The sequence below is a fragment of the Aspergillus flavus genome, chromosome 6, assembly GCF_009017415.1.
Source record: "Aspergillus flavus chromosome 6, complete sequence".
Taxonomy (NCBI): Eukaryota; Fungi; Ascomycota; class Eurotiomycetes; order Eurotiales; family Aspergillaceae; genus Aspergillus; species Aspergillus flavus.
In genome coordinates this window covers 3,972,174-3,994,467 of record NC_092410.1, presented here as the reverse complement: position 1 = coordinate 3,994,467, position 22,294 = coordinate 3,972,174, and the positions used below count along the sequence as shown (strand labels likewise).

The window sequence follows — 22,294 nt, the reverse complement described above, 5'->3', positions numbered from 1 at the left end:
TAGGGTCAGGGCTAGGAAAAGGTAGATAGACTGAGATAGAAGTTGTACAGAAACTTGAAATACTGGAACTACTGGGATACTCTCATTTACTAGTATAAGATAATTACTAATCTATAAGCCCTGCCCCGGGTTTGTTATGAATGGGGCGGTCGCCTTGGGTGGCCATGGCCCAGGAGTGAAGGGAATCTTCCACTGATGTCTCCCCGAGCCCACTCTTTCCTCCCTATTACCAGACCCATCTGCACCAGCTTGAATCTGTACTACTGCGTGGCAGTTTGGTGGGACAATCAGGTCTAAACAGAGAGTCATTCGTTCATCTCGAGCTCCATCGGGAACCAGCTTCCATGCGCAGCTCCAGTAGCCGTAGACGCTTTCGTAGGATACAGTGGCATGAGTCAAGGAACCTCCCGGCTTTGGAGAAACCAGTGCAGACTTCCAGCCAGCTTGATGGGGCCGTAAGCCACCCACAGTCTCATGAAGCCAAGCGACCACAGAACCCAGGGCATAATGGTTGAAAGAAGTCATTTCACCGGGGTTGATGGCACCGTCTGGAAGCATACTGTCCCACCGTTCCCAGACCGTGGTGGCGCCCATAGTAATAGGATATAGCCACGACGGACAGCGCTCTTCGAGAAGCATTCGATAAGCCAGGGACAGGTTATCAGACTCCGTCAAAGCGCGTAGAATGATCGGCGTACCGGCAAAACCGGTGGCGACACGGAACTTTGCTATACGCACACGCTCGGCAAGCTGAGACCTAGCCGTCGCAAGTTGTTCCTTGGTGGATAAAAGACCAAAGACTATGGCTAAGGAGTAAGCGGTCTGGGAATCACCAACTACCAGGCCAGATGACGTGATGTACTTGTTTTGGAACAAGGTACGGAGACGTTGGGCCTTTTGCCTGTAGTGTGCACTCTCAGTATCCCGACCGATGATGGCGCTGATATTGCCCATAAGAGATGTGACATAGACGAGATATGCGTCTGCCACTAGAGTCCCCCTTGTTCGGCAATCACCAGGTTCGTCCGGTGGCGCCTGAGGGTCGAGCCAGTCGCCCAATTGCCATAGCTCAGGATCCCACAGTCCATCCTTCCCTCGCCGAACTCCCTGGTCAAGCCATAAGGCCATACTGGAATACTGTCGATGTAGCATGTCGCGATCGCCAGATGAAAGATATAACGTCCAAGGAAGAATGATCACCACATCACCCCAGACGGCCTGGGGCATTGAGGGCCACACATGGTCCAGAATATTGGGGACCACGAGCGGAGGAACACCATGGTAATCTGACTGCTCGCAAGCCACATCTTCCATCCACTCGGACAGCATACCGGTGGAGTCATAGAGAAACGTCGCGGATGGACCAAAAATTTGGATATCTCCCGTCCATCCTAGACGTTCGTCCCGTTGAGGGCAATCTGTTGGGAGGGACAAAAAGTTCCCGCGCATACTCCAGCAGGCATTTTTATGCAGTTGATTGATGAGCGAGTTGGAACATTCAAACCGCCCTGTCCGCTTGAAATCAGTATGAATCACTAGGGCCCTGATGTTCGTCCGCCAGAACGGCACGGTTCGAGGATCCCACCCATCCACCTGCACGTATCGAAAGCCATGAAATGTGTATTTTGGCGACCAATCAACTAACTTCTGCCCAGATGATATGATTGTGTCGACGCATCGTGCACCGCGTAGAGGTCGCGTTCCCAGTTCCCCGTCATTCTCCATCACTTCGGCGTGTGTGAAGCTTACAGTTGCATCCACTGGCAGGGTCATTGAATGTATGAGAAGTTTCCCGACTAGGTTCTGACCAAAGTCGAGAATCAGCCGACCGCTCGGGGTGGTGAAGATCTTCTGAGGAGCCAAATACTCCGTGATCCGTGCTGGAGGGGCATTTGGGGCGTATAGTCGAGCACTAGGAAAGTCTAGAATGGACACTTTCTCCCAGTTTTCATCGAGGTACAGCGGACCATGTCGATTCCAGTCGCCAACTTCGGCTCGCGCATCATACACTTCGCCATTGTAGATCTCACTGCTTATGATAGGACTCCGGTGGCACTTCCAGCTGCTGTCTGACGTGACCTGAAATCTTTCGCCTCCGACCCCGTCGACCTCCAGCTGGGCCATAACCGCCATGCAACTTCCATAGATATTTCGCTTGCCACCACTAAATCCGAGTCGGCCCGCGAACCACCCTTCGGCGACTTCGACGCTCAGTACATTATTGCAACTCGGATTGATCAATGAGTCCACATCAAACACTTGATATGCAAGGCGATGGCGGTAACTTGACCACCCGGGCGCCATTTCATGATCTCCGACCCTCAATCCATTGATGTAGGCCCGGTAGACACCTAACGCCGTGATATACAGCCGAGCCCGATGCAGGGAGGTAAATGTGGCCGGCAATACAAACGACTTTCGGAAGAGCAACGGCCTCAGTGGCTCGTCTTCATGACTTGCTGGAATGGATGAAGAAGAAATGGGCACTGCACTCCAATCCTGCCGACTGAGAAGGCTGCATTCAACTGTTGCCCACGAGGACCAGGCAGACCAACCTGAGTGTTGGCGCTTGGTTGCTCGATCCATCCAGATACCATACACTCGAACTCGGACACTGGCTCGTTCTCGAGATTGCAATGGGGTAGCAGGCCATGGAACTAAGGATGACGCATGGCTATCGACAACAACTTCGACTGGTGATCCGGTTTCACGGTACACCGAAAGCTCGTACTGAGATTGTGTCCAGTCGCAGATGGAGTCATCAATAGCGCAAAAGGTCCATGAAATGCGAGGCGATGAGCATTGTATGCCCAGACCCGTAGAGTGCTGTTCAAAGCGCAATGCACTAATCTTAGCCATTTTGAGTGGTGTTCCTCACATTCAAGTTGGTTCTCTCCAGGGGATGAAGGAACAAAGTGAGGGGGAGAAGTCGAGAAAGGTCAACAGGTACTTCCATGAGCTGACGTTGACTTTCCCCAATCTCGCTGTCTATTATCCCGAAATCGTTGAAAAGTGTCTGATTCAGTTCATAACCTGTAAAGTCCTGGATTATGATAATGGATGATTAGGGCCAGCATCCGAGTAGTTGCGGAGTCTGGGCTTCGTGATTGGTCGAATTTCCGCCGTTCGTGTAGGGACCGCCGGAACGTTTCCGAGTAAGGAACTGATCGTATATCGAAAGGGATTTAGTGGCCTCTCCACGTAAAGAAGGTTAACCCCACATTACCCTAGGTTGATCGGACCAAATGTGATCACATCTTAAGTCCTTCATCGGCTGTTGTCACCTAAGTCTTCGCCTCACACCAGGAATGGGCTGAGCTCCCCCGCATGGACATCTGTATGGCTTAAATTCTGGGGTTTATCCCTCGATCATTGTGGGCAGGCAAAGCTTCTCATCCTTGATCTATGCCCAAGGTCAATTCAAATCTGGGGAAATCAAAAGATGACTTTTCCTCCTAAAGTATATCAGTTCTTGGTGGGCACATTTGCTGCCCTTGGATCTTTTCTCTATGGATATGACCTGACCATCGTGGCTGAGGGTAAGCTAACCAGTTCCGAGCTCTTCCGTCCCCCTTTGCCTGGTGGAACTGACGAGGCTTTCTCTTTCTTTATGTTAGTGGTATCTAGTGGTTCCTTTCTGAGCTTTTTCAGTCCGAGTACTACCCAAATTGGCCTGGTCGCATCGCTGCTCACGGCAGGAGCAGTGGTCGGCGCTGGGATAGCGTACCCATGCTCGGACTACTTTGGCCGCCGAGCAACCATTTTAGCTGGTGGGCTAATCTTCTGCCTAGGCGGCGCATTACAGGCAGGCGCACAGAACTATGCCTACATCTTAGGAGGTCGCTTCATAGCGGGCATGTCGTGAGTTCCCCTCGCGAAATCTTTCCCCGGTGTGCCACCCTCCCTTTAATAACTGACAATCACGAGTATCGGTGTTCTTACCATGATTATTCCCATCTATCAGGCGGAATTAGTACACCCCGATATCCGAGGTTTAGTAACAGGCCTGCAACAGTTCATGCTCGGTATTGGCGGTGTCTGCGGAAGTTGGATCAGCTATGGCACCTACATCAGTTTCTCGGACAACCGGCAATGGCGCATACCGTTAGGTATTCAGATCGTGCCAGCTGGTCTCTTATCAGCTCTGATCTTTCTGTTCCCTGAGTCACCTCGATGGCTCATTAGACAGGGGCAACTCGAGAACGGTCTACAAACCCTGGCGCGACTACATTCCGGCGGGAACACGTCCGATCCATGGATACTCGCCGAGTTTGAACAAATAAAGACGCAAGTTGCTGCAGAGAAGGAGCATAGTGAGGTCAAGTTCCGCGACTGGATGACCGAAAAGTCCATTTTCCGGCGCCTGCTACTGGCTTGTGCCATGCAAGCTGGGGCACAGATGACGGGAGTCTCGGCGATTCAATATTACTCCGTCACCATTTTTGTGAGTGCACATGAGTCCTATATCTAGGTACAATACTGATAGCCATTCTCAATCAGAAACAAATCGGCATTGATGGAACGGACACTCTAAAATACCAAGCCATCAACTCTATCATCGGCCTTATCGGCGAACTCCTTCTAATGCTGGTCGTCGATAAAATGGGTCGTCGGAAACTGGTTGTGGGTGGGAATCTAGCTATGTGTCTCACATACGTGATCAGCACAATTCTCCTCGCCCAGTTCCCTCCCACGGTGAACAACACTGGTGCACATTGGGGTTTTATCATAATGACCTGGCTCTATAATTTCTGCTATGCCAGTATGGGCTCGCTGTGTATGGCACCATCCTTTTGTACTCACTTGCAAAACTTGCTAATCACATTTACTTAGCCTGGATGATCCCTGCGGAGATTTTTGATACAGCAACCCGAGCCAGGGGTGTAGCCTTGGGCTGTATGGTATCATTCGCGTTCAAGTATGTTTTGCAGCCTAGTTTCATCTCGTTTTAGAAAACGTCGAAGGCTAATGGTACCCTTTCTCAAAAGCACAATGATTGGCCAAGTAACACCTATTGGAATGACAAACTCCGGGTGGAAATTCTACATTCTCTTCGTGGTTAGTACTCATTATTGCCGTCTCTATTACACCGTGAGGAATCTTCACTGGGGATTGACATCTCACGTTCAGGTCTGCAACTTCACAAATGCCGTCTTCTTTTGGGCCATGCTTCCTGAGACCAAACAGTTGCCTTTGGAGGAAATGAAGAAACTATTCACTGACACTCCGTGGTTCGTCGGCAACATAAGCAAGTCCGAGTACCCAGTCACCGAGGCCAGCGTTCTGGCGCAGCAGATCGAACACAAAGGTTTAGAAGATAAGGGTGGCACGGCCACGCATGATGAGATAATTACAGGAAATGCGGTCTAATCCGTGAGGCGCCTAGGAGACAACTGGAGTGGGAGAAAGGTGTTGATGTAATGTCAAACTTTTCTACAATGTTAAGTTGGAATGGCGCAGAGTTCTTGCTTGATTTAGTAAATCCAATATATATTGATTCCAAACTCGTGTCCATTTTGCTTTACCCTCCTAACCACCGACCGCGTCCTAACCGGAAATAATACAATATAGAGGTAATTAATTGCTATTCCCCAACTAGAAGGGGTAGGGCTCTGACATGGTGTGGATTTAAAAATATGTACCCTATCGCAGGAGCGGTCTACGGAAACCCACTTCATTACATGCCGGGGTCCAGATTTTGGGAACGGAACTCCTTGAGCAACGTGGTCTGTTCTACTCAGTAATCTGCTCTACCGCTTCCATTGGGCCGTCGACAACAAGTCCAATATACTAGTGAGGGATAAGTAGATTTCGGAGATCCAATGTCTTTGCTTGAGTTCTTATGAAACAGATCAATCAACCCTACACTCACTGGTATTTGCAAGGTCGTTTGGAATGCCTAAACGGGACAGGCTGAGGGTAAAGCACTTTGCAACACGCCAAGGCAAACTTTGTCTATTTTCGAACTGAGGAACGTAGGGGTTCAAACTTCCAGGAATATCAGAGTCTCCATACAAGGGAAAGAGTATGTAAGTCTACTGGAAAAATAATTGTATGTAAAATGTTACATTTGTTGATATGGATACGAACTCCTAGAACTTGCTATTTGTAACTCCACTAGTCTACTGAGATCAAAATGCCTCCCTCACCTTCCAGCCGCGCCAGGGTAAAGTATGGTTCGGAACTATGACCAAACAAGAAGCTCAAATCAGCCCATTGGTGGCTTATATCTGGGCGTTACAAACTGGCGGGTTGTCCAAAGATGGTTCTAGACTTGATTCCCAACAGTGCACCTCATGACTCACGATGATGGTGCTCACACTATGTTCAATAAGGCCACATCCGCGATATCGAGATGAATGAGAACGAGTCCTAGCAGAGGGCCGGAAATAAAATGCAGTAAAGGTTAAAATACTAAGGCTGTCAATGCGCCTCCTTCGAATTGGTGGCTGGTCCGTCACACAGGACCATTACTCATAGCTGATACTTTGCTACCAAAAAAATTCATTTTGGACTAGTACGCAGGCAATTATGTTAACGGGCATAGTGTGCTCATCTGCCCCATGACAAAAATTTGGATCTATCTCTCTGTAGCGTTTCACTATGGCTAATAAATCCAAAGGCCTGAAACGCATGCGAGCGGAATTATATTCCGCACATTTGTAACCAAGCCTCTTTGAAGAAGAGCTTGGCAAAGCGGGATCTGTTGTACCCAACATAATATTCCGCCTGTTGGTAAATAGTCTAGGTTGCATTCTCCCTGTTGCTCACCGTTGGGGAAGGAAGGTCGCTCTCTGTAGTGAAAATCATTTTATACATGTATCGTATGTAAACGCATTGCATACATAGATACCTTATCTTGTCGAGGCCTACAGAGCGTTGATCGAGGTTTCTGAGACCCGGCTTCCATGAGGTCTATCGGCCGAACCTGGGGTTAGTAAAAGTCAGTGGGAACAGAGCATAGCCACATTGCCCTTTGTAATATTTTTGATGCTAGCACAGGTACTGTAATATGTTGGGCGGAATTCGGATGCCTGGATTTAGTCCCTTCTTCGTTCTAGAACATTAAAGGAAGAATGCTTATTCTCCACTCATCCACATGAAGGCCTTGGTTTGACTTGGCTCGACGATCTATGACACTAACGGAGGTTATTATCACACGACCCTAAGACATTTTACCTAATCTCGAACCTATAATCGGTATAGCATCAGGGACTCTGAAGCCTATTCATGTGTGGCTCTATTCTGAACGTAAATGTGTGGCTTAGCCGATGGCAGCATTGCCAAGTCTATAATGTCAAATGCACGACAGCTTACCGGATCTGTTATGTTCAACGAAAGGCTAAGGTGTACCTTGATGATACAGAGTGCCACCGCATGTTGTGGATCTTGCTGATTGATACTGGTCTAAGTCTATCGCGAGAAAAGATATATAATGGCATGGAAGTCGCCCTGAAGCATTTGAATTTCCACACAGACACATAAACCAGAAGTATTCAATCTGATTTGCAACACTTCACTCCTTTCCTTGATTGGACAAAATGAAGGTCGCTATCTTCTCGACTCTGTTACCCCTCGTCCTGGCTCTCCCAGCCCCCCAGGTTCGTCTTCCTTATTATTGAGACTCATGCTCCGTACATTCTGTTGACAGGGGATTGAACAGACACAGTCAACCGAGGGAAAGTTGCCTTGGAAGAAAGGCAGCGTATGCCTGGCACTCACGGAGGACTGTATGGGGACGATTGGATGGTGTAACGCCGAGGCGCAACGCCTGAAGGAGTTCGGCGCTCGTGAGAAGTGCCTCGCCCAAAGAGAGCGCCGTCCTGCCGACGCACCTAAACTTCCCTGGATGAAAGGTACCGGTTATGACTGTGCCTATGCTCTCACTCCCGAGGAGAGATGTTATGGCACTGCACTTTTCTGCCGTGAGGGACTTTACCCCCAGGGTCAATATAGGGACGAGCAGGAATGCTTGTCTGACAGAGAGGATGCTCCGAAAGATGCCAAGGTAACGCCTTGTCACTTATATCTATATAGGCATTGCTGATGAATAACACCAGAAGCAGCAGAGCCTCCCAGAGGCAGAACTGAAGGCGAAGAAGCCATTCCTTCAGCCCGCGCCCGACAGCGACACTTCGTGCATGACCTTCGACCGCGGCAGTGAACGCTGTGTTGGAACCAGGTACTACTGTACCAATGATATCATGAAGTTCCCCTACACAGACGAGGACGGCAGTGTCTACAATAATGCTGCCGAGTGTCTGGATGCCCGTGAATCTGAGCCTCAATCTGCCGATCCCGATCGCATTGTGTTCCCTGATAACTAGGGTCGGATATGGACGTAGTCCCCAACTAGGTGCGGTCCATGGCTTGACCACCCACGTTAGCATTCAGGGGATGCGGACTAAGGAGGGAACCCTGAAAGTGTTGTGAACGTTCCCATTTGCCTGTACTTATGTGTATTAACCTCCTGGCGTTAGATTCAACATCTAGGCCAGTCTTAGTGCATTAGTTTTATTTATTTCGTCGATTTGAAATCACACTGAGAAAAGGAAGCCCTCGCAGATCGTGTCGTATATCATCTCAACGTATCGTAACCACACTTGTAACATATAAAAGAGAAAGAGAGATAAGCAAAAAAGAAGACATACATACAACAGGAGGGATTCGCTGGTGGTCACCCACCCAACTACTAACCTCCCGGCGTGTGGCTTAAGTACGGCTGAGCGGACGGGAAGCCCTGTTCTCCACACCCTATGGTCGTATGTACTGGGAAACCCTAAGTAGTAAATTATATAGTGTCAGTCTAAGATACACTGTTTTGAAGGCAACACCACTACTTCAGTTAACTCAGTGAAGTGTAGTATGTACTGCAAGTTGTTCTTATAGATCCTGTAGCGTAATATAAATGAGTGTATTGAATCGTCTTGTTGGTTTAATGAAGGCAGAACATCCGGGAAACCCTCTCTAATTCAGCTATAGCTACTACTACTATATATATCAGCAATGATGACGGTTGGCACACATTCCATGAACTTACAAGACAATGAAGCACAGTAATAGTAATTGTGATGTTTGATGTTTTCCGAGGAAAGGGTGTAAGAGCGCATGCTAGTGTATCCAGTGATCAGCAAATATATCACCAAGTGCAACAGTAACATTAAAGCTTACCAGGTTATCAGTAGATTGCCAGGCGATTGAAGAACTCCGTTCCCTGTCAAAGGCCATTCATGTATAATTTCCTACGAGGAATGATCTGACAACGCAATTTGTGGGATTGTCCGCTCGATACCAAGGGGTATGAATTTCACCACTACTACCGTTTACTACCTATCGTAGTAGTGTGCTATTATGCTAGGGTTTATATTGACACTTGCTGTTAACCGAAAGATCTTCACATACAAATTCAAGTGGAATCGGGACGAGTACTCGGCCCTTCAGGTCAGTGTTGGATGACAACCCTAACTATATTCGCAGTGTACATGTGCTTATGTATTAGATTATACGAAATGTTTTGAAAGACGAAAGATTCGCCTCTTCTCTGCCAGGGCCATTACAACTAGACCCTTTCTCTATTACTCCGAGATTTGTGTAAATCTGGCTTTACAATAGAGTGTTAGTATAGTACTCATAAGACAGTCCTGTTCTGGATTGCTACCGGAAAGCAGTTGAGACGATGACGTCACATGATTAAATTATTCCTTTGTCAGCGAGGGGCAACATTTATTTATCAATCCAGGTTGATATCAAGACACAGGCACTCTGACACCAACAGATCTAACGAACTCTCCTCGCAATCATGGCCAAAACAGTCGTCGCAACCGGCACCTCATCGGGCTTGGTAACCTTCCATCTTTCTGCCCCTCATTAGTGGTTCGCCTAACATAACACAGGGCTTTGAAGCAATCAAACAGCTGCTCCAGCAGTCTGAGCCGTACAATTTCATCTTAGGAGTACGGGACACAGTCAAGACTCAGGGTAACTATGATCGCATCGGCTTTGACAGGAGCAAGCACACGATTACTATTTTCCCGTTGGACCTCTTGTCCCTGCCGAGTGTGCAGTCATTTGCACAGAAGGCCCTCTCTCAGGTGGGTGACCAGAAGCTCGACTATCTGTTCCTTTGCGCTGGCATGCTAGACAGCGCCGATGGCCCTGGACCCAATGGATCGCCATGGTGTTCGGGGTATGTCGTTAATCATCTGGGTATGTGGGAGATGAACTCGAAGAATATTGCACAAAAGTGGCTAACAATGATACAAAATAGCCCAGCATTATTTGCTCCACTTGCTGCGGGACACTCTTTCTCGGTCACAATCGCGAGTTGTCGTTGTTTCCTCGGGCGCCATCCGCAATGTAAGAGGCCAGGATCCAGGTAAGTTCACATTCCCTGCCCGTTACTCTACAATCCAAATCATGAATACTGACTCGGGCATATTAGCAACCCTCGACGTAGACCTCAAGGCAAATTCCAAGGCCGGGATCAGGCCTGTGTACAGTGCCTCAAAGTTCGTACAACTACTCGGCGCGTTTTACTGGCGCCGTGAACTTCCCTCGTGCACGGTCATTGCCGTCTCACCAGGCCTGATCCCTAGCACGAATTTGGCCACTGATCTAGGCTTGTCCATGGATATGCCGGATGCGAAAACCATTCCCGAGGGTAAGTTCATTCGCATAGTAATGATCGGGAGAGGATCAACTTAACATAGACTGTTCAACAGGGGCCCAAAACCTTCTTCGGGCATTTACTGCGACCGATCTACCATCTGATCCAGAGCAACTCTTTTTGACGAGCTGGGGGGAGTGGTGGCCGAAGGATGTGTATTCATTGGCTCTGGACCAGAAGTTGCAGAGGAAATGGTGTTTGACTAAAGAAGAGATTGAAAAGGCTGAGGGGCTGGCCTGATTGTATATTTGGGGCAGACTAGGATCCTATAAATGCTAAATGGGAATATCATAGAGGAAAGCTGGCAATGATATCGGATTGGACCACTTACCTGCGCCTCGTCATATCTCCGCAGGCTATACCTTTTTCGCCCGAATTACAAGCTAATTAAGGGCCAAAGGCTTTACCCCGCGCCATGCATTTGACGTGACTCACAAGCAAGTCTGATACTTCATTTCCAGAACTCTCGCCATAACCCCCGAGGTACTACTGAAGCATCCGGATCTCACTTGTATTACTTACTGAATATTGACTACGTCTAATTCACAGACTCATCTAGCTCGAACAACATGGCCTCTCTACGTACCAAGCTTTTGGGTGGTCTCATTCATAGCCATCCACGCGCTCCTCTTGCCCCTCGTGCCATAGCATCGTTTTCGACGCGCACCGTTCTACATAACACGGACAAAACCTCTAAAAATGATCAACCAAACGATACGAACCCGGGCTACTGGAAGTATGATCTTAGCTTCAAGACCCAGATGAGCAAAGCAGTACTGTTTACCGTTCTTGCCGGGGCTGGTGCTGTGGAAAGCTGGACGTGGTATCGGGAAATCCGGGAATGGTGGACAGGCGTGCGAGACGATGGGAGGGAAATATAGACGATAGAGTGGCAGTGTCGGCGAGGCTTCACCGTCCAGTGGAGGCTGGATTCAACAGGTTAATCTAACAAAGCCTCGTCTACAATTCTTCCGGGAGACCAGTGCTTCTGCTTTTGATTTGTTTCCATCTTTCCCCCGGCTCCAAGAGAGAGCCGGACGCCAACCCGGTCATACATCTCCTGAAGGGCCGTCCATTGCTTCCTGAAGGAATCCTTAATGCGAATCCTGGTTCCGTGTGGCTCCTCCCGCTCAGGAGAAATTAGCAGGGACTGGAGGCTTGGAAACTGTTCCTCGCGGCGGGCAAGAAGATCCTCGAGGTGGGTCAGCAGTACAGCACAGATCTCATCGTTACAGTCCGCTAGATGTAAAACTCTCAAGCTCTTAGGCAGAATATCTCCAAGCAGGATCATCTCCTCTGTCTCTTCAGGATGGAGATTAAGAAGGTTGCTCGCGCGAATATGTAGATCCCACAACTTTCGAAAATCTGCCAATGACCCGAACCAGCGATCGTGCGAGATTGGGTCAACGTGCCCTTTATAGAGATGAGTTCGTCGAGGAATAGAAGCATCTCCCAGATCATTCAGGTGGAGAACCTCTAGGCTGTGCTTCTGGGTTTGGAGCGCCTCGTGGAAGCACCAGGGCCGAAAGCTAGCGTCGACACCCGCGCAATCCTCCTCGTCCTGACGCGAAACCCAGACCATGTAGTTAGTATGCTGGTAGACAAAGCGCTTGAGGTTGGCACATGAGGTAATAAAATCGACCATGCCATGTCTTCCGTTACAAAAAAAGTCCAGGACTAGATCTTCGACCGGCGACCTAGCTGGGACAGGCAAGAAGGCCGGATGATCTGCCGGGCTGTGAGTCGAATGAAGCTCCTGTGCGGGCCCGAGTCGTAAGCTGCGAAGATAGGGCAAGTGGAGAAAGGGAAGGTATTCACGATGGCTCAACACAGTCGAGAGACCACACCAGGTCAGGTCGAGCTTTTCTAAACGCTGCAAGGCTGGGAGAGTGTTGGGTTCGAAAGGCAATTGCCTCCATGCGGCCTTCGAAACGATCCGAGTAATCCAACCTTGAGGGTGGCTATGCTGTGCTGAAACTGCAGCAAGATTTGGGAGAATCGCCATTAAAAGAGCAATCCACACTTCACTCTGGTTTTCCGATAGTCCTTTTCGCCATGCATCATATTCTACGGGCGACTCGCTGATGAGATCTATAATCTCTTGAACTGGCGAGCCTAATGGGACCGGTGTAGCTCTATGTGCAACGTTCTCTATCGAGATCTTACGGATGGAAAACCTGATAACCGGGTTGGCAAGGGCCGCCACGACCAGACACCGAACTTGAGGCCATTCGAGGTGGGTCGAGCAGAAAGCGATTCCCAGAAATGAGGCACGCCAGCGCCGACATATCTGAACTAGAGTCAGTCGGTCTTGGGTGTTGGGGATCTCATGGATAATGGCCAGGATGATCTCTGTTGGCAGGCGATCCATCTTCGCAGCAAATTCAAGCGACAGGTGAACAAATGTCAACCCGATCGCGGAAAAAAGCTCTATCAATGTTGGCCCTAATTTACTACCGGGCTGTAGCCGTTAATTAATATCTATTTACAGTCGTTCTTGGCGACTCTAAGAGCAATGATATTCTCAGGATGTTGACGGCCATAAGCCCTTCATTCACAACAGCTTTACGAGGATTAAGCTCTAATCTCCTATTCTAATCTCTTACCTAAAGATTATACAAGCATTTGGGACGGAAAAATACTTTGGCCGAATCAATCAAGAACAACTGAAACTCCCGTCTCGCCAGTGTGGACCAGTTGAGAAAAAAACACTGCAATCAGATAAATGACCACGATTCAAAATGATCGTACCCTACGGACGCTGGAAGAGCCCACTCACCCCAGAATTACTGTCGAGCAGTAGCATCTCTCTGCACGAGGTGGTCGTCAATGTGAGTCCCAGTCCCAGCTCCCCAACCTCGCCAGGATACTAACGAGAACTTAGGAATCCACCGGGGCTATCTACTCTGTGGAATGCCATCCGACAGAGAATGGACGCCATGCAATTATCCAGCACTGGAACGGCGAACGTCGGGATGTGTTACCAAAAGATTTCAGTGCACACGCCACAGTGCAAGAGCTTGGTGGCGGTTCCCTTGCCATAAGACCAGACGGACTGATCACATTTTCCGACGAAGAATCTAGCGGCATCTACCTGCTGGATCCAACCTCTAGCAAAGTCACTTTGATCCGCGAAGGGGTAAAGGGTGTCCGCTATGCGGACTTTTGCCATCATCCGATCAATGCACACTGGGTGCTTGCCATCAAGGAGGACCATCGCGAAGCCACTCCGGAGACCCAAGCATTCATGGTTCATAACACCCTGGTGGCTATCAACATCGATACCGGTGAGGAGACCACAATTGCCCAAGGGGACGACTTTTTCTCCCACCCCAAGTTCGATCCTTCGGGGAAGCATGTCTCTTGGATTCAGTGGTCCCATCCGGACATGCCGTGGACCGGAACTGTTCTTCATGTTGCGACGTGGGAAGATGGATGTCTTAAAAATATGAGACGTGTCGCAGGGAAAGCACAGGAAGAGAGTATCGCGCAGCCAAAATGGGGCCTGGACGGTTCGCTCTACTTTGCGAGCGACAGGACAGGGTTCTGGCAGCTATATGCATTCAACATGAATGACGACGCACCTCGCCTGTTGGCGCTGAAGGGTCTCGAAGAGGCGGACTTTGCCACCGCTGAATGGGAACTGGGAAGGTACATGAGTGATTCCATCCTTCGTACGTGGTCAAACTAACACCCCGACCAGCTCCACGTACATCTCCCTTGACACAACGACTATCGTCGCAGCCGTCATTACTCACGCCACGAGTCGAGTGTTCCTGATTGACACCACCACGTCCTGTGCTCGACAGCTAGATCTCCCGTATTTAGATCTGGGCTCTCGTGCTAATGGGATCTACCGAGTGTCACCAACCAGCTTCGCCATCGTTGGTTCGACGGCAACATCTCCGCAGGAATTAGCTCTAGTATCAATCACGCCCACCGACACGGTGCAAAGAACCGTACTCGCCTCCACTGCGTCGTTCCACTTGGATCGTGAATACGTTTCTCACGCCACAGAATTCCGTGCACCCCAAAAGTACGGACCGCAGTGTGACGGCGACGTATATATGTTCTACTTCCCTCCACAAAACCCGAACTACCAGTCGGATGATCAGGGTCCTCCTCCAGTACTGGTCTATGTTCACGGTGGACCTAATGGCTGCGTCACCCCAGCGCTCAACCTTGAAATCCAATACTGGACCACGCGCGGCTTTGCCGTCTGCGCGCTCAACTACACGGGCTCGACTGGGTACGGTCGCGAATATCGCGAGCGTCTCTCGGGATACTGGGGCCTAGTGGATGTCGGAGATGCTGTGAGTGCAGTCGACTTCCTGGTGGAAAATGGCATGGTCGATAAGGCGCGCGTGGGCATCTACGGTGGCAGTGCCGGCGGGTATCTGACGCTGCGGGCGTTGCATATGTACCCGGACGTTTGGGCGGCGGGAATTAGTTCCTATGGCATCAGCGATGTCCGGGCATTGCAGGCTGACTCATACAAGTTTGAAAGCCATGATGTAGACCGGATTTTACTCAGTACAACGAAGGCCGAGGACAGGGATGCCGAACTGACCAGGCGCAGTCCGTGCCACTTTGCAGCTCAGATGAAGGCACCGCTGCTTTTGCTGCAGGGTACATCCGATATGGTGGTCCCTGTCGCACAAGCCAGGATGATGGCTGATGCGATGCACAAGTGTGGGAGAGTAGCAGAGGTGGTTGAGTTCGAGGGTGAGGGCCACGGTTGGGTTGGCCATCAAACCATTTATGAGTCATATAAGCAGAAGGAGGAGTGGTGGAAGCTTCATTTGACTTGAGCGCCGCTTGATGTAATAAGAACTTAATCGTTACTATATGTGGTCTTGTCCCAAACGCGATATCGCCTGCGGCGCCGGTGTTTTGCCCGGCGTTACTTCTGCAGCGCGTCGTGACGTTGAAGATTGGCCATCTCTGCGTGCTCCTCTTACCTTGAATAGTCCTTCATAGCCTTGTAGTAACTCTGGTCGAAGCATTTCCTCAAGACATGCATCTCATATCTAAAACAGTGGTCCTTGTTCACAGTATTCTGATTCGAGCAAACGGAGATGCCCGAATGAGATACCCATGCACATGAGTTTCCCATTTAATAATGATACTATCCAGGGTCAGGCACTTCACGAACTAGGCTTTCGTTTCGCGACTTTCCTTAATGCATTTACAACAGTTAGGTAGTTAATTTGGGTTTCCACCTCGAAGACTACATCCTCATCTCTGTGAGGTTTATGTCTTTCATATTTCTCCCACTTTAACCCTGCTCGAATAAACTCCCTCTGGATTATGCAGACTAAGACTCAGAATCATCAATTGTTCTAGGCTCTATGGCCGAGTACCAAATCTTAGACTGTCTAGACACTTATTATTAGCATAGGTAATGGTGAAGAAGGACTCCAGTATTGCTGAGAAGACCTTCCTCCCCGGTGTAATTTAATTGTCGATAGTTACCGTATCGTACCGGATGGGGACGCGTTTAGCTGATAAGCAATAGGTACTAAGAGGTCATTATTAGCCGAGGTGCGTATTGTATTGAAATTGCAAGAACTACATCGCGCTATCTTTAAGGGACGTGTACAGCATGCCCTAGGAACGGTTACTTTCCAAGTCCTGGTTATAGTATGACATAGATAGAATTATGTACTGCGGCTTTCCATTTTACATGAGAAAACAGTAGTTGAAATATTAATTCTGCCAGGGGAACTGTCCGCTAGGCTGTGGCTCGCTCTTAGTACTATGTGGATGTGCTATTATCTCTCGTACAGGGATGCATAGCTTTGTAGAGGGATCGGTTCTCTTTGAATTGTGGACTGATTGCTATAATGAAAAGAACTGAGGAACCTATCAGAGAGTAGTGATAAGACGAGTTATGTGAAGTTAGTTGTCTATGCATCTGGGCGGGTTTAATTAGGGATGGTGGGGTCATGTGGGGGTTGTAGATCGAGTCAGCTGACGCGCAAGTGCCATTTCCCTCCTCTCCTGCATCTTGAGTGTCACTAGAAGCTCTGGCGAACCTGGTGCGATATTCCTCTGCATTACTCATCCTGTTCGGTTTATGGAATGCTACCGTAGAGCATGTCCGCCAACCCACCATCCACAGCGGAGCCCAAGGCGGCTGTTGACACTGCCAGTGACAGCGATCACTTGCAAGACTTCCAAGGAGAGGTACAGACCAATGACCAACTTCCGTCAGTAGAAACACTGCGCAAGATCCAAGATTACTCTGTACTAGATAGACATGGCAAATCTCATCCGTTCAAGAGCCTTCATTCCGGGCCGGGTGTAGCCCAACGGGTTTTAGTCATCTTCGTCCGGCACTTTTTCTGCGGCGTACGTGTATCCCCTACCCTTCTAGCTGGTCTCTAATGGATGAAGCTTGCTGAAGGGAGAGCTCACTGACGGATATCCACAGAGCTGCCAAGAGTTCCTCCGAACGTTGTCCGCCTCCATCACCCCGAAAGCCCTGGAGCCCCTGGCAACAAGTACATCAGTGGTCATCATTGGCTGCGGGGATCCAGGCCTGATCGAAATGTATGAGAAGGAAACCAACTGCCAGTTTCCGATCTATACGGACCCCACCAGGCAGCTGTATCAGGACCTCGACATGATGTGCTCCCTCGCCCTTGGCAGTCAACCAGCCTATATTAGCAAAGGTATGGCTCGCATTGTCGGCGAATCAATGATGCAGGCTGTGAAGTATATACCATCTGGCTTGGCGCACAAGAGTGGTTATTACAAGCAGATCGGTGGGGAGTTCCTGTTCGAACTGCTTGACAGTAACGCAGACATGACTGGCGAGGAGGAAAAGCAAGTAACGTGGTGCCATCGGATGAAGACGACTCGGGATCACACTGAGATACCTGAACTTATGCAGCTGCTGGGTATTAATCAGGCGACTGATCCAAATTGAATGTGTATATTGTGAATCGTTTCTTGGGTAAAGGCGTATACTTGGCTTGGATTGTTAATTCCCAAATGTCACAAAATTTGACTTTTACTGGCCGCTATACGTGATCTCTGTATATAGCCTCATGATGAGAATGAATATAAAACCGTTAAAGGAACGTTGCCGCAGGCAAGATGCGATCGTCAGTCAACATAGTGTGCTGCTCTCCATTTTACTGATGACTTCCGTAAGAGCACACCCATGAAGACCACGCAGGATCGGTTAAAGATGGATCAACTGAGCTCACCCGTCCTGGTTGATTACCTGTTGGTAAGCTGGATGGAGTATCCTTGGGTTTTATAAAAATGTTGGAGCCCTCGGGTATGTGCATTAGCGTAAGCGTACTCCGTACGATAGATTGCGAAGAATCATTACACTAGCCTGGTATGAAAGCATAATAGCTTTCCCACATGCTTCTGTATGTTGATCAGGACCGAGGCCCGGAAATTAACATTGCAGCCGGACATCTGCAGCGCCGCATATAAGTTGCATACCGGATAGCACCATGTCATCAAGTCTAACATCTGATATACTTGCAAGAAATATATTTGCAAGAATGACGACAAGGATAAATAAAGAGATCGAGAGTGCCAATATGAATTTCATTGACATCCTAAACACAATTCCACCAGAAAACGCATCTTTAACTTTCTTCGCTGCTGTACCATGTAGTCACCCATATTTGAACGATTCCAGCCCCTACCAGCTTATCACATTGCCATCTAGATACAAGAAAGATGACTCATCAGATATGTTCTTCCGCGAAACCATGAATATCCCAAACACTTTCCCTCATATCCTTGCGTTCATCAGGAAAGAGATCTTGAGAAGCAACCATTTGACATGGGAGAACCTGGATCGAGAGCAGATTGGGCCGGATATCGTCCTACTCGTACACCTAGGCTCAGGGGGGAATGGGTTCCGCGACACGGCCCACGGTGGCGTACTCGCTGCACTTCTCGATGAGACGTTAGGATGCTGCATCGAATCCTGGGCGATTCAGCTCCATGCCAGTGAACAAGCATCCTCGGCGACGCGACCACGCTCATATACCGCTAAATTGAATATCTCATACCATGCGCCGGTAGAATCACCGGGCATCATCATCGTTCACGCCTGGTTTAAGAAAAGAGGGGGCAGAAAGTGGTTTCTAGGCGCCAAGATCCTGGGGGGAAATGGTCGCACTCGAGCGGAGGCGTCGGCCTTGTGGATCAGTGAAAGAGTTGCCGTCATGTAAGCTGTCAGAATTTCCGTGTCTCTCTCTAGCTCTCGCGCTTCTGGATCACGGTCATTCAGCGCCAACATCAACCTCATTTCCCCAATGAGCCTGGTGCATGTAAGACGTTGACAAGTCCAGCAATTGACGAATGAACTTTCACGCTTGAAGGGAGCAGACCTGAACTCCTGTATCAACTGAATCACCGGAGCGGTAATCCCTACTAGATACCTTGCTCGTCCTGTTCGTGCACTAAATTCAACAAATAGCAGTAGTTTACATGGACTGGGGTTAGTAGTCGGTCTCACTTAGGTACCCGTTAGTGGATGCCCTAATGTATGCAGCTGCGCCGCAGGCCCGAGGTGCTCGTAAGCGGTATTTCCACCCGGCGGCCGGCGCTTGGGAGTCTTAAAAGATGGGAACCCCTTTGACCCTGTCGTTACAACTTGAATAGTATCCAATTACTGTACTACCATTCTCATAACCGTGTTTTATAGCAACCTAGGAGCCAAGATGGGAAAGCGGGTACGCCATTTCGTCGGGGTGGAGAGCTCTGAGCAGCTCGCTTTCATCGATGAGCTTCAAGCGCTTGGACTCAGCAACACAATCAATCTTCCGGAAGTAAGTCTACTAGATGCCTGATCGGAGCATATGCTGATGTCCACGGTCGCCATCAGCTTGTCGTCGTTGGTGACCAGAATACCGGCAAGAGCTCTGTCCTTCAAGCTATCACTGAGGTTTCCTTCCCAGTCAAGGACACTATGTGCACTCGCTTCCCGATTCAGATCTCGTTTCGACAGACATCCGCGGCCAAGGAACTTCCCGTGAAGGCTACAGTGGTCCCGGGTCCACTGTCTGAGGAAGACGATGAGCTTCTTGCCCGGGTGGAGGATTTCCTTATCGAGAAGAAGGAACTGACGTCGGAGGTCATGGAGGAGATTATAGATAAAGTCAGTGCATGTGGTTTTGGTCGGTCCTGTTTTGCTAACGCTTGTAGGCAACGGAATGTATCTTCGGTGACCAAAAGTCCACCAAACAGTTGACGCTTAGCGACGCGACTCTTCGAATTGAGCGCTCCGGCCCCGATGAAATGCACTGGACCATTGTTGACCTGCCCGGTCTAATACGCGGAAAGAAATCGGGCAAGGGAGTAGATGTATTGAATGATGCCGGCAATGGAGTAAATGAAGAGTCGCATGTCCGGAATAACGCGGCAGTGGCGGAGGAGCTGGCTCGTACCTATTTAAATAACGAGCGAAATATCATTCTGTGAGTGTTCTGATGCTCATCTGGCCCCAATGACCTAGGTTGACGATACTTAGGGTTGTCGTCGACAATGTGGATGTGGAGCGGCATAAGACCTTTGAGTTGATCGAAGAGATACCGAGTCTGCAGACCCGATGCATTGGGGTTCTCACCAAATGTGATCGCAAGCAGGAAGGATCAGATCACTGGGTATGGCTTTCCCAGCCTCTTACATGATCCATGAACTGACGAATTAGATGATCAAACTTCTTCAAAACGACCTGGCCACTGTTCCACACTTGGACCATGGTTGGTTTGGATTGCGCAACAGATTGCCTATCGAGCGTGATTCCTCTGACGCAGAGCGTGACGAGATGGAGCTCAAAGAATTTGCTAAGCCAGCTTGGGAAGGTCTTTCGAAAGATAGGACTGGAATCCGATCGTTGATGAGCTACATCGACAAGGAGCGACGTGCCCAAATCCAGAAAGAGATCCCTCACATTATTACTGAGATCACCCAGCACCTCCGGGAATGCGAAGCCAATCTGAAAAGAATGGGAGAGTCTAGGACTACCGCGCGAGCTCAGCGATATTATGTCCTCCAGTTCTGCAATGAGATGCAGAAGATGGCAGAGGGAACCTTGAGAGGGCAGCATCAAGACATACCTTCAACAGATGCAAAAGCTATGCTCCGGTACAAAATCCGACTTCGTCTGGATCAATTCCGTGATGATATGTGCAGGAGTGAAAACATCGCGATCAAGTTTACAGACTACAGAGCAGACCTAGAGTGGCTTAAATCTCAGAGCTCCGACCCCAGGGTATGGGAGGAGCATGTGGTCAACGGCCAGGGGCTGTACGCAGCAATCGCTCAGGAAGCCAAGATATGCGAAGGAAGAAGCCTCCCAGGAAGCGTTCATCCGGACGTAGAAGAGAAGCTTTTCCGGAAGCTGTCCGTGCACTGGGAGGGTATCGCCCGTGAGTTTGTTGAGGATGTCAAGATCATGGTCACAGACTGCTACAACATTCTATTGAAGATCGCAATACCGAACAGTAAAGTGCGTTTGGAAGTGAGTCGTATTGTTGGGAAAACGCTTGAAGAGTGGAACAAAGATGCAGACACGGCACTCCGGGAATTGGTTGAAGACAACCAAGCCCGTCCATTGATTACTCGCAATCCATCTCTGCTGTCTTTCACGAGCATGACGGATGAAATCTTGCTTGGCCATTCCTCCAACAATAAAGCAGCGAATGGTAAGGCCAATGGAGGTTCGAATGGAGAAGATGTTGGCCCCTACTTTATACCCACCTCCTTGAACCAGATCCTTTCCGCCCGAGCAAGACTGGATGGATACTACGATATTGCTCTATGGCGCTTTATCGATAATGTGGCAATGCAGGTTATGGAGAGACATGTGCTGGGACCGAAATGTCCAATGCGCATTGTCTCCGCCGATCGTTTTGCTCAGCTTGATGATACAGAGCTGAACACGGTTGCCGGCGAAGACGAAGCCGATACTCGTATGCGTGCAAGACTGGAGAGGACGCGATCTCGCTATCAGAAAGCACTTGAGCGTTGGGAGAGACTGAGGGTTCTCTGATCCATGGCCAGCAAAGACGAGCGGCCTATGTCCCGCCATGAAATATCACAACCCTCGTATTAACCCTTGCGCAACGAAATGGGGAAAGGACTTGCATATGTAGTTACGTAACTTGAATCTTTTGCTGTAGATCTGATCTCAATGTCGATCGGACTCGGTCCACGCGGCTTCTCCAATGAATATTCCGATATGTCCAAAATAAAGTTCAGTATACGAAGGCAACCAGCAGCTCAACATCAATAATTGCGCAAGGAAGATTGAAAAGCCCCGGCGATCCCCAGATCCAATCTGGAAGTAGATTCCTAACCTCGCTTTCGGGATCTCCACAGTTTAGCGGTCCTTTTCTCTGCTCATTGAGAAACTGACTTGTGAAACCAAACCCCGATACAAATCACTACAGGGGCTGGTAATGAGTAGACACGAGGATATTGCATGCACGCAAGGGGGTCCAGATTCAATAGTCACACCGACTATTGATGGTTGATGTGTTGACCCAAACCCTCCTTCCTACTGGGAGATAGCAGGTAAGATTTGAAGTATATAAGTCTATCCCCGTCTTGTCTGGAAGGCTAACTAGACTGGCAACATTTGTTAGT

At 49.2% G+C, this 22,294-nt stretch overlaps 10 protein-coding genes across 10 annotated transcripts; 8 read left to right on the top strand and 2 right to left on the bottom strand.

Annotated features, from left to right (window-relative positions):
* Positions 1–111: 111 nt before the first annotated feature.
* On the bottom strand, positions 112–2,859 carry F9C07_2286860 (bacterial alpha-L-rhamnosidase-domain-containing protein; the record flags this gene model as incomplete). The annotated part of the gene is made up of 1 exon (XM_041286734.1): positions 112–2,859. The coding sequence occupies one exon, from the start codon at positions 2,857–2,859 to the stop codon at positions 112–114; it is 2,748 nt and encodes a 915-aa protein (XP_041148498.1).
* A 331-nt stretch (positions 2,860–3,190) lies between these two features.
* On the top strand, positions 3,191–5,503 carry F9C07_2286859 (general substrate transporter). The gene is made up of 7 exons (XM_071510858.1): positions 3,191–3,539; positions 3,618–3,861; positions 3,928–4,444; positions 4,501–4,777; positions 4,834–4,918; positions 4,989–5,058; positions 5,131–5,503. Exons 1-7 carry the CDS (start codon positions 3,443–3,445, stop codon positions 5,368–5,370), a joined length of 1,530 nt encoding a protein of 509 aa, XP_071368067.1. The 5' UTR covers positions 3,191–3,442; the 3' UTR covers positions 5,371–5,503.
* Positions 5,504–7,390: 1,887 nt separating this feature from the next.
* Positions 7,391–8,636, top strand: F9C07_2286858 (uncharacterized protein). Its single transcript, XM_071510857.1, has 3 exons — positions 7,391–7,601; positions 7,664–8,008; positions 8,061–8,636. Exons 1-3 carry the CDS (start codon positions 7,542–7,544, stop codon positions 8,325–8,327), a joined length of 672 nt encoding a protein of 223 aa, XP_071368066.1. The 5' UTR covers positions 7,391–7,541; the 3' UTR covers positions 8,328–8,636.
* Positions 8,637–9,697: 1,061 nt separating this feature from the next.
* F9C07_1829771 (putative short-chain dehydrogenases/reductase) lies at positions 9,698–11,071 on the top strand. The gene is made up of 5 exons (XM_041293640.2): positions 9,698–9,841; positions 9,894–10,206; positions 10,268–10,375; positions 10,442–10,660; positions 10,722–11,071. Exons 1-5 carry the CDS (start codon positions 9,800–9,802, stop codon positions 10,904–10,906), a joined length of 867 nt encoding a protein of 288 aa, XP_041148501.1. The 5' UTR covers positions 9,698–9,799; the 3' UTR covers positions 10,907–11,071.
* Positions 11,072–11,235: 164 nt separating this feature from the next.
* Positions 11,236–11,547, top strand: F9C07_11459 (uncharacterized protein; the record flags this gene model as incomplete). Its single annotated transcript, XM_071507622.1, has 1 exon — positions 11,236–11,547. One exon carries the CDS (start codon positions 11,236–11,238, stop codon positions 11,545–11,547), a length of 312 nt encoding a protein of 103 aa, XP_071368065.1.
* A 59-nt stretch (positions 11,548–11,606) lies between these two features.
* On the bottom strand, positions 11,607–13,037 carry F9C07_11460 (uncharacterized protein; the record flags this gene model as incomplete). The annotated part of the gene is made up of 1 exon (XM_041286735.1): positions 11,607–13,037. The coding sequence occupies one exon, from the start codon at positions 13,035–13,037 to the stop codon at positions 11,607–11,609; it is 1,431 nt and encodes a 476-aa protein (XP_041148502.1).
* Positions 13,038–13,407: 370 nt separating this feature from the next.
* Positions 13,408–15,477, top strand: F9C07_11461 (putative dipeptidyl peptidase IV; the record flags this gene model as incomplete). Its single annotated transcript, XM_041293641.1, has 3 exons — positions 13,408–13,497; positions 13,551–14,317; positions 14,370–15,477. 3 exons carry the CDS (start codon positions 13,408–13,410, stop codon positions 15,475–15,477), a joined length of 1,965 nt encoding a protein of 654 aa, XP_041148503.1.
* A 1,288-nt stretch (positions 15,478–16,765) lies between these two features.
* Positions 16,766–17,600, top strand: F9C07_11462 (AhpC/TSA antioxidant enzyme-domain-containing protein; the record flags this gene model as incomplete). Its single annotated transcript, XM_041293642.1, has 2 exons — positions 16,766–17,020; positions 17,103–17,600. 2 exons carry the CDS (start codon positions 16,766–16,768, stop codon positions 17,598–17,600), a joined length of 753 nt encoding a protein of 250 aa, XP_041148504.1.
* A 631-nt stretch (positions 17,601–18,231) lies between these two features.
* Positions 18,232–18,873, top strand: F9C07_2236376 (HotDog domain-containing protein; the record flags this gene model as incomplete). The annotated part of the gene is made up of 1 exon (XM_071509988.1): positions 18,232–18,873. One exon carries the CDS (start codon positions 18,232–18,234, stop codon positions 18,871–18,873), a length of 642 nt encoding a protein of 213 aa, XP_071368064.1.
* Positions 18,874–19,186: 313 nt separating this feature from the next.
* Positions 19,187–22,147, top strand: F9C07_2097011 (dynamin family GTPase; the record flags this gene model as incomplete). Its single annotated transcript, XM_071508889.1, has 6 exons — positions 19,187–19,227; positions 19,350–19,473; positions 19,530–19,802; positions 19,850–20,121; positions 20,175–20,307; positions 20,355–22,147. The coding sequence occupies 6 exons, from the start codon at positions 19,187–19,189 to the stop codon at positions 21,696–21,698; spliced, it is 2,187 nt and encodes a 728-aa protein (XP_071368063.1). The 3' UTR covers positions 21,699–22,147.
* Positions 22,148–22,294: the final 147 nt, after the last annotated feature.

Coding starts and splice junctions, on each gene's coding strand:
- F9C07_2286859 (XM_071510858.1), top strand. CDS start 3,443: ATGACTTTTCCTCCTAAAGTATATCAGTTCTTGGTGGGCACATTTGCT. Junction 3,862..3,927: donor CGCTTCATAGCGGGCATGTC/GTGAGTTCCCCT, acceptor GACAATCACGAG/TATCGGTGTTCTTACCATGA. Junction 4,919..4,988: donor ATGGTATCATTCGCGTTCAA/GTATGTTTTGCA, acceptor CTTTCTCAAAAG/CACAATGATTGGCCAAGTAA.
- F9C07_2286858 (XM_071510857.1), top strand. CDS start 7,542: ATGAAGGTCGCTATCTTCTCGACTCTGTTACCCCTCGTCCTGGCTCTC. Junction 7,602..7,663: donor TGGCTCTCCCAGCCCCCCAG/GTTCGTCTTCCT, acceptor GGGATTGAACAG/ACACAGTCAACCGAGGGAAA. Junction 8,009..8,060: donor ATGCTCCGAAAGATGCCAAG/GTAACGCCTTGT, acceptor GAATAACACCAG/AAGCAGCAGAGCCTCCCAGA.
- F9C07_1829771 (XM_041293640.2), top strand. CDS start 9,800: ATGGCCAAAACAGTCGTCGCAACCGGCACCTCATCGGGCTTG. Junction 10,207..10,267: donor GTATGTCGTTAATCATCTGG/GTATGTGGGAGA, acceptor GATACAAAATAG/CCCAGCATTATTTGCTCCAC. Junction 10,661..10,721: donor TGCGAAAACCATTCCCGAGG/GTAAGTTCATTC, acceptor ACTGTTCAACAG/GGGCCCAAAACCTTCTTCGG.